This window comes from Gracilinanus agilis, chromosome 1 (genome assembly GCF_016433145.1).
Source record: "Gracilinanus agilis isolate LMUSP501 chromosome 1, AgileGrace, whole genome shotgun sequence".
NCBI classification, from domain to species: Eukaryota; Metazoa; Chordata; class Mammalia; order Didelphimorphia; family Didelphidae; genus Gracilinanus; species Gracilinanus agilis.
The window spans coordinates 579,143,407-579,155,387 of NC_058130.1; the positions used below are offsets into that span (position 1 = coordinate 579,143,407).

General features: G+C 35.7%; 1 protein-coding gene across 1 annotated transcript in view; it reads left to right on the forward strand.

Annotated features, from left to right (window-relative positions):
• C1H18orf63 (chromosome 1 C18orf63 homolog) overlaps positions 1-11,695 on the forward strand; it is a 51,405-nt gene extending 39,710 nt beyond the window's left edge. The window contains exons 9-11 of the mRNA XM_044658099.1: positions 4,958-5,141; positions 9,169-10,155; positions 11,639-11,695. Coding sequence (XP_044514034.1) covers positions 4,958-5,141; positions 9,169-10,155; positions 11,639-11,695 — 1,228 coding nt within the window. The remainder of the gene's footprint in view (positions 1-4,957; positions 5,142-9,168; positions 10,156-11,638) is intronic.
• Positions 11,696-11,981: the final 286 nt, after the last annotated feature.

Sequence of the window (11,981 nt, forward strand, 5' to 3'; positions counted from 1 at the left end):
TATTCCTATACTTTTCAGTGTTTTCAATAGGAATGGATGCTGTATTTTGTCAAAGGCTTTTTCAGCATCTATTGAGATGATCATGTGATTTTTGTTTGTTAGACTATTGATATGGTCAATTATGTGGATGGTTTTCCTAATGTTGAACCAACCTTGCATTCCTGGTATAAATCCCACCTGATCATGGTGGATGATCTTCTTAATTACTTGCTGGAGTCTCTTTGCTAGTATTCTATTTGAGATTTTTGCATCTATGTTCATTAGGGAGATTGGTCTGTAGTTTTCTTTCTCTGTTTTTGATATCCCTGGCTTTGGAATCAGTACCATATTTGTGTCATAAAAGGAATTTGGTAGGACTCCTTCTTTGCTTATCATATCAAATAATTTGTATAGTATTGGGATTAGTTGCTCTTTGAATGTCTGATAGAATTCACTTGTGAATCCATCAGGCCCTGGCGATTTTTTCTTAGGGAGTTCTTTGATGGCTTGTTCAATTTCTTTTTCTGATATGGGATTATTTAGGTATTCTATTTCTTCTGCTGTTAGTCTAGGCAGTTTATATTTTTGTAAATATTCATCCATATCTCCTAAATTGTTATATTTATTGCCATATAATTGGGCAAAATAGTTTTTAATGATTGCCTTAATTTCCCCTTCATTAGAGGTGAGGTTTCCCTTTTCATCTTTGATACTGTCAATTTGGTTTCCTTCTTTCCTTTTTTTTATTAGATTGACTAGTACTTTGTCTATTTTATCTGTTTTTTCAAAGTACCAGCTTCTAGTCTTATTTATTAATTCAATAGTTCTTTTACTTTCGATTTTATTGATTTCTCCCTTGAGTTTTAGTATTTCTAATTTAGTTTCCATCTGGGGATTTTTAATTTGCTCGCTTTCTAATTTTTTGAGTTGCATGCCCAATTCATTAATCTCTGCCCTCCCTAATTTGTTAATATATGCACTCAAGGATATAAATTTCCCCCTGAGTACTGCCTTGGCCGCATCCCACAGAGTTTGGTAGGATGTCTCATCATTGTCATTTTCTTCAATGAAATTATTGATTGTTTCTATGATTCCTTCTTTGACAAACTGGTTTTGGAGAATCATATTATTTAATTTCCAATTAGTTTTTGATTTTCCTGTCCAGGTGCCCTTACTAATTATTATTTTTATTGCATTATGATCTGAGAAGTTTACATTTATTATTTCTGCTCTTTTGCATTTGTTTGCAATGATTCTATGCCCTATAACATGGTCGATCTTTGTGAATGTGCCATGTGCAGCTGAGAAGAAGGTGTATTCCTTTTTGTCCCTATTTATTTTTCTCCACATATCAATTAGATCTAATTTTTCTAGGACTTCATTCACCTCTCTTACCTCTTTCTTATTTATTTTTCGGTTTGATTTATCTAGATCTGAAAGAGGAATATTTAGATCTCCCACTAGTATGGTTTTACTATCTATTTCCTTCTTGAGCTCTGCCAGTTTCTCCTTTATGAATTTGGGTGCTATGCCACTTGGTGCATACATATTGAGCAGTGTTATTTCCTCATTGTTTATACTACCTTTAATCAGGATGTAATGACCTTCCCTGTCTTTTTTAATCATATCTATTTTTACTTTGGCTTTGTCAGAAATCATAATAGCCACTCCTGCCTTCTTTTTCTCATTTGATGCCCAAAAGATTTTGCTCAAACCCTGAACCTTAAACTTGTGTATGTCCACCTGCCTCATATGTGTTTCTTGTAGACAACATATGGTGGGGTTTTGGTTTCTAATCCACTCTGCTATTTGCTTCCGTTTTATGAGCGAGTTCATCCCATTCACATTCAGAGTTATAATCATCAGTTGTGCATTTGCTGACATTTTCAAATCCTCCCCCATTCCTACCCCTTCTCCTTAAACTATTTCCTTTAAAACCAGTGGTTTGCTATTAAGACCCTATCCCTTATCCCCTCCCTTGTTTAACTTCCCTTTCTACCCCCTCCCTTATTTTCCCCCCTTTTTTTGTTTTTAAAGACCTTATGAATTCCCTCCCCCTTCACCCCTCCCTTTTTTTGGCCTCCCCACTCCCCTGCTCCCCTTGGTTTATCCCTTCTAACTTTCTCAGAAGGGTTAGATAAGGGTTTTATTTCCCAATGGATAGTATAGTTACTCTTCCCTCTCCGGGTTGATTACACTGAGAGTAAGGTTTGATTATTACCTCTTTATGCTCTCTTCCTCTCCTTCTTATAATAGTATTTGTCCCCTCTCCCTCCCATGCCCTCTTTGTGTGTAATAGAATATTCTATTTTCTTATTCACTCAAGTTTCTCTTGGTGTCCCCTGCTATTTACCCCCTCTTTCCCATTCCCCATGCCATCTTAGATTATTTAGTGTTCTACCCTCACCCTGTGAATTATTCTTCTGATTACTATAATAGTGAATATTATAATAGTGAATAGAGTTCACTACAGAGAATTATACATAACATTTCTCTACATAGGAATACATATAATTAGATCTCACTGAGGCCCTTAAAAAGGCAAATTTAAAAATTATAAGTTTTCTTTCTTTCCCCTCTGTATCTTATTTACCTTTTCAGGTTTCTCTCGATTTTTGTGGTTCGATATCAAACTTTCCATTTAGCCCTGGTCTTTTCTGTGCAAATACCTGGAATTCTTCAATTTTGTTGAATGCCCATACTTTCCCCTGGAAATATATAGTCAATTTTGATGGGTAGTTGATCCGTGGTTGCAGGCCCAGCTCTCTTGCCTTTCTGAATATCTTATTCCAAGCCTTATGGTCTTTTAGTGTGGAGGCTGCCAGATCCTGTGTGATCCTGATTGGTGCTCCTTGATATTTGAATTGTCTCTTTCTGGCTTCTTGTAAGATTTTTTCTTTTGCTTGAAAGCTTTTGAATTTGGCAATAATATTTCAAACCGTTTTCTTCTCTGGGTCGAATGTAGTGGGTGTTCTATGAATCCTTTCTATGTCTATATTGCCCTCTTGTTGTAGGACTTCAAGGAAATTTTGCTGAATAATTTCTTTTAGTACGGAGTCCAGGTTTCTATTAATTTCTGTTTTTTCTGGAAGACCAATTATTCTCAAATTGTCTCTTCTAGACAGGTTTTCTTGGTCTGTCACTCTCTCATTGAGATATTTCATGTTTCTTTCTATTTTTTCAGTCTTTTGACTTTGTTTTATTTGTTCTTGTTGTCTTGAGAGATCATTAGCTTCTACTTGCTCAATTCTAGCCTTTAGGGATTGATTTTCGGCTATAATCTTTCGGTTTTTGGCCATAATCTTCTGGTTTTCGGCCATAATCTTCTGGTATTCCTTTTCAATCTGGTCATTTCTGGTGTTCAATTGCAAGATTCTACCTTTTAAACAGTTATTTTCTTGCCAGATCTCTTCCATTTTCCTCAAAATCTCAGTTTTGAACTCTTCCATAGCTTGTGAGGAGTTTTCCTTATTTGAGGAGGGTCCGGATGCTTGTTTGTTCTCCTCCTCTGTTTGCTCGGTTGTCTGGATTTTCTCTGTGTAAAGTTGTCGAGTGTTAAAGGCTTCTTTTTCTTGTTGTTATTCTTTCTCTTCTGAGCTTCCTGAGACTGGGTAGCCATCATTAGCCCAGCAGCTTCTCAGGTTTATCCTCGCACTCAGTGTCTGTCTGCGGTCTATTGGCTCCTGAGGTCTGAGTTCTGGTTTTTTCCAAGGTCAAGCCCCCTGGTGGACCCCCTTGCTTGATCCTCTGCAGGAGGTTCCTTTACAAGTCTCAGGGTGCTGCTTCCACAGTCGTATACCCGTCTGCACTGGTTCCCCACTCAGGTTTTCAGAGCTTTAGTTCCTGGCTGTGTCTGCCTCCACCCACGCCTCCGCCCGTGCCTGTGCTCTCAGCCCGCGCTCTGTGCCCGGCGTCCACTCTCTGCTCCCGCGCTCAGATTTTGCCTGCGTTCTTTGGCTTACTGGGGTCCTAAATCTTGCTGCTCTCAGGAACAGGCCCCGGAGCTGCCAATGACTCGATGGGTGCCCCAAACTTGCTCTATTTCTTTTTAGCTGGCTTCGGCACTATAGATGTTGTGTGTGGAGGGGGTGGGGGTGGGGTGGTTGCTCAGCCCGCGATTTAGTGAGAGCTGTTTCACCCCTTTATAGCCTGGAAATGCCTCGATTCCACGTACCTTCCACGCTGTGCCCTGTTGTGAGGTTCCTCCGTTCGTCTGGACTTGTTTTTATGTCCCCTTGAGGAGTTTTGTGTGTTTCGGTCAGGAGAGGTTAAGAGCTGCTTCTTACTCTGCCGCCATCTTAACCTGGAACCCCATGCACAGGTTTTTTTAAGAGTATACATCAACTTTAATATGATAGTATCAACACTTCCCTTTTTGTTTGGGTCCCATTTTAAAATTCTTTCTTTTCTCTGTATTTTTCCTTATGTTTTAATGATATGTTCCTTTCTTTCTTTTTTGGTATCATTGCCATTATTCCCTATTTCCCCCTTCAGACTCCTTGTTCTCTCAGTAAAAATTCTCCCTTTTAACAAATATGTATATTCAAGCAAAACAAATTTGTGTTGTGTTGGTTCTGTATAAAAAAAAAGTATGTCTAAGTTGATTACCTATATGTATTACCTCTCTACCAAGAGGTGCGAAGCATGCTTTATCATCAGTCTTCTAGAGTCATAATTGGTCATTACATTAATCAGAGTTCTTAAATCTTACAAATTTATTTTCCTTTAGAATGTTGTAGTCAATTCAAAAGTTATTTTAACTCTATAAAGAACTTATATTCTAATGGGACAAATAATGTATATATTATGTGTGTGCTTATAATATACATGTAAGGTAAATATAAGATATAATTATGGCAATAGGATAAGCAACTAGAAGTTTACAATGAAATGATGATGATGATATTACCAAAGAATTACAGCTTCATTTATACTAAATAGAACAAAAAATTGATGTTTAATCTTTAACATTGTTCAAGTACCCGCTTAGTTGCATCAGAAGCCAACCTGTACAGTTTTTTCCAAGGGTTGATGTGGAAAATGTATTGAATAGCTTTCTTCTTGAGCTGAAATCCAAACTCCCTCATATATGTGGTTTTCCAATAAAGATGACAAATAAGCCATGCTACTATACTCAAGAACTCACCAGACCTTCTTTGCAGGTAAGAAGAGTTTTTTCCTATCCATTGACCAATGGACCAATGACCAATACTCTCCCTAGGCCCAAGTAGTCAAATGAATCAGGATGAAAAATATTTTATATTTTAGTTTGAAAATATTTAACTAGAATATATTTAGCATTCTTGTGATGATTCTGGTTGTCTCTCTGTAATGGTTATCTAACAATTGATATGGTTAAATATCTGTTTAGCGATCTGTTGATCTGTTGATCGTGAATCTGTTTTGTTTGCTTAGCCTACTAACTGCTACTGTTACTCTGCTGTTGTTAGTAAGAACACATTAAGGTTTGCAAAGTTCTTTACAAATATTGTCTCACTTTATCCTCTCAACAGCAGCCTCAGGAGGCAGATACTATTACTACCCCCACCCCCCATTTTACAGATGAGGATACTGAGGCAGACAATTTAAGTGATTTGTTCAGGACTAAACAGTGATCCTGTCTGAGGCAGAATTTGAACTCATGTCTCTCCAACTATAGGACTAGTGATCTATTTACTCTGCTACCTTTCTACCTCTGTCCTTATGTCCACTAATTAATCAAAAAAACAAAAAACAAAGGAAGGTCTCTAGTGTATTGAATAGATGTTGAATGGAGAGATTGTAGAAAAGTATGGGCAAGAATTGCTCAAGAAGAAAAAGTGTGACTGTCTTATAATCTAAATTAGTGGCAAAAGTGCCCATATGGATGAAATTATGCATCCATTGGAAGTATTTTCTGATAAAAGATAATACAAGCATCAACCTTATAACCAGCATACTATATCCCTAATAACACAGAGTTCTCTGAAAATAACTGAAAGAGAATAAAGAAAGAATAATAAATAATTTTGAGGACTGCTGACTTGATTTTTATCTGGTCTATTAAGTGATTTTCCTTAGGACCCTAGGCAGAGGAGGCAGGGATGGTTTTTCTGATTCCATAAATTCTTATGATGAGATTCATTATCTTATTTGATCCTCATGAAATCTGTAAAGTAGGGAGAGGTAGTATTATTCCTATTCAATTAAGGGGAAGGCTGAGGCCATGAAAATTAAGTAACTTGCTTGAAATTACCCACCTAGATAATGTCAGAACTGAGCCTAGAAACTAAATCTTCTTACTGCTGGACTAATATTTTTTCATTACACTTCACTATGCTTCTAGTGTCGAGGAGTAAGAAAATCCTACAGTTGAAAGAAACCCAAAACACTATCACCCATAATTTAATGAGACAGCATATCTCAAACAGTAAAGTTCTCAGTGTTTCTATCTCCGTCTCTGTCTCCTTCCTTCTCCCTTCTCTCTCTCTCTCTCCCTCTCTCTCTCTCTCCCTCCGTCCTTTCCTTTCTCCTCCCCTCCTCCCCCCATTGTTTTATCTCAGCCAGACTTTCATAAAAACTATCACCCTTGTGTTGGTCTTCTTTAACTATCCATTTAGAGCACAAATAAGATTCTTATATATGATTTGTATGATTTGTTGTCACTTTAAAGGTTACCTAAAATAAATGCACAGTTTTAGAAAATTAGGTGAACTCCATAATTTTGGTTATGGATTTTTAAAATCATAATTAAAAGAAAAGAATAATGCCTTCTCACAATAACCAACAAGTATTTATTAAGCACTTAGTATATGCCAGGCCCAGCATAAAACATTATAGACATATTCTTTGTCATATAATTTCAGAAAGCTTTGGTTTGTTTACTATTAAGTTATAGGGAAAGGTTTGTCTAAAAGGAGGCCTGGAGCTAATTGCCCCCCTTTGTTGAATTATTTAGGACCTCATCTGCTGTTTTCATAGGTCCTTTTTGTAGACTTGTATAAATTTTGTATATAGGCCTAGAGGTTTTGGGAGTGTTGGGTGCGTTCTACAAATTGAAATAATAAGTAAAGAATAACTTCGAGACCGGAAGAATTAGAAATTCTTCTCATGGAGGATGTTTTGGGTTTTTCAATTGGAGTAAAAACAGTATAAACTGAAGATTTATTGCAGGCCACATATATTAGTGAAGTATAGATGGACATAGTTTACACAGAAAAACATTATATAAATTATTGTGTGGCTCTTTCTTTGTTTAGACTGGCTCTTTAAACCACATCAGTTTTTAATATGTATAACAATATCATGAGTTAAGAACACTTGTCTATTTTAGCAGAATCTAACAAGGCAGTTATTAGTAAAAGGTCAAACACAGTACAATTTTTAGCATGAATAAACTGATTAGATCAGTACAAACATGATACTGACATAATGAGGTTGTTTAATTGTATTCTATCATTTACCAAAAAAAACCTTTTTCATTTTGAATCTACCTGCTGGATCAGCTAGGTAGCTCAATGGATATAAAGACTGAGGATGGGAGGTCCTGGGTTCAAATGTGGCCTCAACACTTCCAAAGTATGTGACCTTGGGCAAGTCACTTCACTCCAGTTGCCTAGCTCTTGACTCTCTTCTGCCTTGGAACTAATATTGAGACAGAAGGTAGAGGGTTAGAGATAAATAAATAAACAGATCTGCTGTACCTTTCAAACAGCTAATTTTTTTTCTATCACTGCATTAACTAGTAGGTTATCAAAACTGGCACCCACAAATAGATAAAATTTGATACATTTTTTTAATACTACTTTAACTGTCTAAATACATCCCCCCCTAATCCACTTGATAAATCCCTTGTCTTTGTATTCTAAAAAAAAAAAAAGAAACCATGTATGGATTAGATTTGCCAAGAACCTTGACATTTGTGCCTTGTAGAGAGCAGAGAAGTTCATACAATGTTTTATGTTGAGTCTCCAGAAATACTCAAAATGAGAAGATAAAGTAAAGTTAGAAATAAGAGAAAAAAAATCAAGTTGTAGTGATTGTCCTCACCTTGCTTATTTAAGGCATATGAGTAAAGCTGCTTGCTAATGTATAAGCGTAGGCAGATCACTTAGTTTCTTTGAGCTATGTTTTCTTTAACTATAAAATTGCTATAATCATATATAGACCAATTACCTAACAGGGTTATTATGAAGACATGTTTTTTAATCTTTAAATGTTTTATAAATTCTGTTTATTATTTCTAGATGTTACATAAAGTACTAACTGAAAATTTTAGATAGTGTAAACCACTTTAAAGAAAAAATACATTGACTAGAAGGGGGAACCTGTTTTATGAAATTACATTAAAATAAAGACAGCAAATAGATGAATTAGGAGGTGATTACTCATTTTACAATGAGATTGCAAATAGATTAAATGAGCTACAACAATTTCAAGTTAGTTTGATTTCCACAAATTTTTTAAGAATATATATGTATGTTGCATAAAATAAGTCATACCTTTTCAAAAAGTGTCTTAGTGAAGACCTATTGTATATTATATGAATATATGAAATATAAAGCTAAACATGTATATATAACAATTCATAGTAGCATGTAATAAAAGCCAAATGAATGATATTAACAGTAAGCTTTTTAAGATTTTAAACAACAGAGAGATCATCATGGGATTGGGTAACTAGAGGAGATTTCATAAAGGAGTTGAGACTTAAAGAAGGACTAGCCTCCAGAGAAGTGGAAAGGATGTTCAGAGACAAATGAATAATAGCTCTAGCTTGTAACAATAATCTTCATAAGTGATTAATGGAACCTGAAACTTTGTTTTACATATGAAGAAACAAGTCCAGAAGAATTAAGATGACTTGCCCAAGGACATAGAGTCAGTTAGTGTCAAAGCATGAGTTAAAATCTAGATCTCTTGATTCCTAGCCCAATCATCTTTCTAATACCTCTTGACTTAATTATCCCTACAGGATTGTATTTGTATAGCAAAATAATCTCTAAGAGAATATAATGTACATATTATGTAGAAAGAAAATAATAATCTACTCATTTTTAAAAGAGCAACTGCTATTTCCTGTTGGATTACTTTCTTCTTTCCTATATTGCTCTGAAATGGTATGTTGGACTCTTGCTTAACCTCTTGTTTCTTCTCTATTAAATATTGATTTTGTTTTGTTTTTTAAATCTTGATAATCTGTGCTTTCAGGGAAACAAAGCCAAGACTCCTAATCTGATTACCAAAAAAATGTTTAGCGCTTCTCAGACTGAGGTCCCTTCCATAAAACCCACGTTGGTTCAGAGTCCATTATCAACTACTCTGGCATTTGACCACAAGATGGAGCTTTCAGCCAACCAGCCAAAGCCAAGTATTTTTTTAAGTCTTAATGCACAGCCAGACTATAAGAATAATGGCACATATGGCAGAGAGTCACAGATACCTTTTGAAGCATGTAGGCACAAAAGCAGCAACATTCAAGTTCAAGATGTAATTCTTGATTACCAAAATAAGAATGCCTCTAAAATCATACCCATTTTTAAAAGTAGATTGATGCAGATGAATAAAAATATCCCAAAGTCTGTTAGCCAGAAGAAAAAGCAGCATATTGGTACAGAATCAAAGTTGCTTGCGAGCAAATCTTGTGTGACCCAAGTTAATAAATTGAATTTGGGCAAATCTGAGAAAAAAAGGACTAAAAATAATAGAGCTGCAGTGCTTATTGGAAATGAAAGTCCAAGGAGTTTTAGACCTCAACAAGACTTACATACAAAGTCAAATTTTTGTCTTTCTAAGGGCACATCATCAAATGTGAGTTTAGGTGGATGCAAGCTCCAGTTTTCCAATGATTCAGTATTTCAGTTGTCATATAACAACTCAGAGTTAATTAGAAATGTCACAAAAATCCAAAAGAAAGAAAATCTAACAAGTCAGGATCCTCTACAAGTTTTAGGAAAAGGCCATGCATCACCACACAAAAAAAGGCAATTCTACATTTTTGAGTCAGACACAGAAACAGAAGATTCCCAGATACCACAACAATCAGTAAATCCAATTAAGGAAGTAGGTTTAAATATTTGCCGATTAGGATCAAACAGAACAGCCTCTAAGTCAAAAAGAAAACTTCATCAACAGTCACCAGAAATTCAGAAATCCCTAGCCATTTATCCTGAGCTATTCAACTCTTCAGTTAACCAGGTAAAAAATATCTTTCAATAATTAATTTTCAGCAATTCTAGTAATTCTAATTGAAAAGAGTCTCTAAGCTTTGTAAAAAAAGGTAGTAGATATGTATCACATAGACATTTATTTTATGGTGCTGTTAGAGGACATCTAGCAAATGTAGTAAAACTCTATAGCCAAAAAAACCCTTATAAACAGAAATATTCAAGCATTACATGTGGTAATTGTGAGATAATAATGAAAGTTGGTTTGTATATCCTTTCATGTCTCCAACTGTTACTTGAAACCATTCCATTGATCATTCCATCTCATAGAGCCAGAGGAAGTTAAGAAAAAGTGAAGCTATGTGATTGTTTCCTACCCCAAATTTTTATTTATTCTGTGACTCAAGAGGAGTCTGGGCATACTTATACTGCTTTTATGGCTCTATGATTTCATTGGAATGCATACTCACTTCCATAAATGCAAATTATAATCTCCCCACATCTTTATGGCTCATCTGTATTTTCCTTCATAGAGTATCTACATCATGATAAGAGACTTGAAATACCAGTATACCATGAGACCTCTCCATCTATTGTATCTTCTTGTCACTATGTGATAACACACTTTTTTGGGGTCCTATGTATTCTTAATATCTTTAGAATGTTTGTTATATCCAAGTATTGCCAGATACACACTGAAGCCGTCCAGCAGCTCCACGAAGATTCCTAGTAGGTTGGATACTTAGAAAGGGAAACCAAGGACTGAGTGAAAATGGGTAGCGGGTTAAAAACTAGTGGGAAGAGAACATAAGGCAAGAATAAAGACATGCAGACATAGAAAGACAGCGAGTAAGCTTAGATGGTTCAGAGCTCTGATGGTTAAGAGCTTAGATGGTTAAGAGCTTAGATGGTTCAGAGCTTCTTCGTCAACTGTCATATAGCTACTTTTATTGGGGTTACAACCGTATATGGGGGGAAGGGGAAATCCAAGTGGTCTGATACATACCTAATCATCAGGAGATGCAAACTGTTGGAACCTGAAATAACAGGTAGAGCAAACATCTAGATCAGGAATCCCAGAGGCCTAAGGTGTTGATACAAATGCTGATTGATTGTTGAAGGTAAGGCAAGGAGACTGAGATAACTGACCAGTCTTCCAGAGTGTAGCCTTAGGGAAGGGCTAGGAATTTGGCAAGGTTGAGGTTCAATTTAACTCAAGGTTACAGAAATCAATCATAAGCAATACAAGAATCATTTTTTGAGCACTCTTAAAATAATATCAAGATTAATGTATACCTGGATTGCTACACACACAGTAAAAAACACATTGCATATATATTGAAACTGACGAGGGCTAAATGATTTCTGAAAGAAAGTACACTATTGGACACAGGGATAAAGCCAGTAATTGAGGTACTTCATGTCAATATATTTACTTTGCTGCTTTCTCTACAATTATAAATATTTTGTATTTATTTCTAAACAAATTAAGCTGTTGTTCTAACTATTTATAGGGAAAAGGATTAAGTAAATCAAAAACTAAGAAGTCCCAGATGATTCCAAACATTTAGAGCATGGACTTGGAAGAACACCAAAATACCCACCAGGTAATTTAGTGAAAGAGATGCAAAATACAGCAGAGCCCTGCATGCTCAGGGAATATGTTATAAGATCCACTATGGAAGACTGAAACCTCAGATTATAAGTGAATACCTGATGATCCCATACATATGTATTCTTTCTCCTATCTTCTGCCTCACCACTTGGTGCTTCTTGGCCTCCTCTCCCAACAAACAAAATAAAACAAAACACTAAAAAAAATCAACTTGAAAGCAGAAGAGAACTCCACAGTGCAGA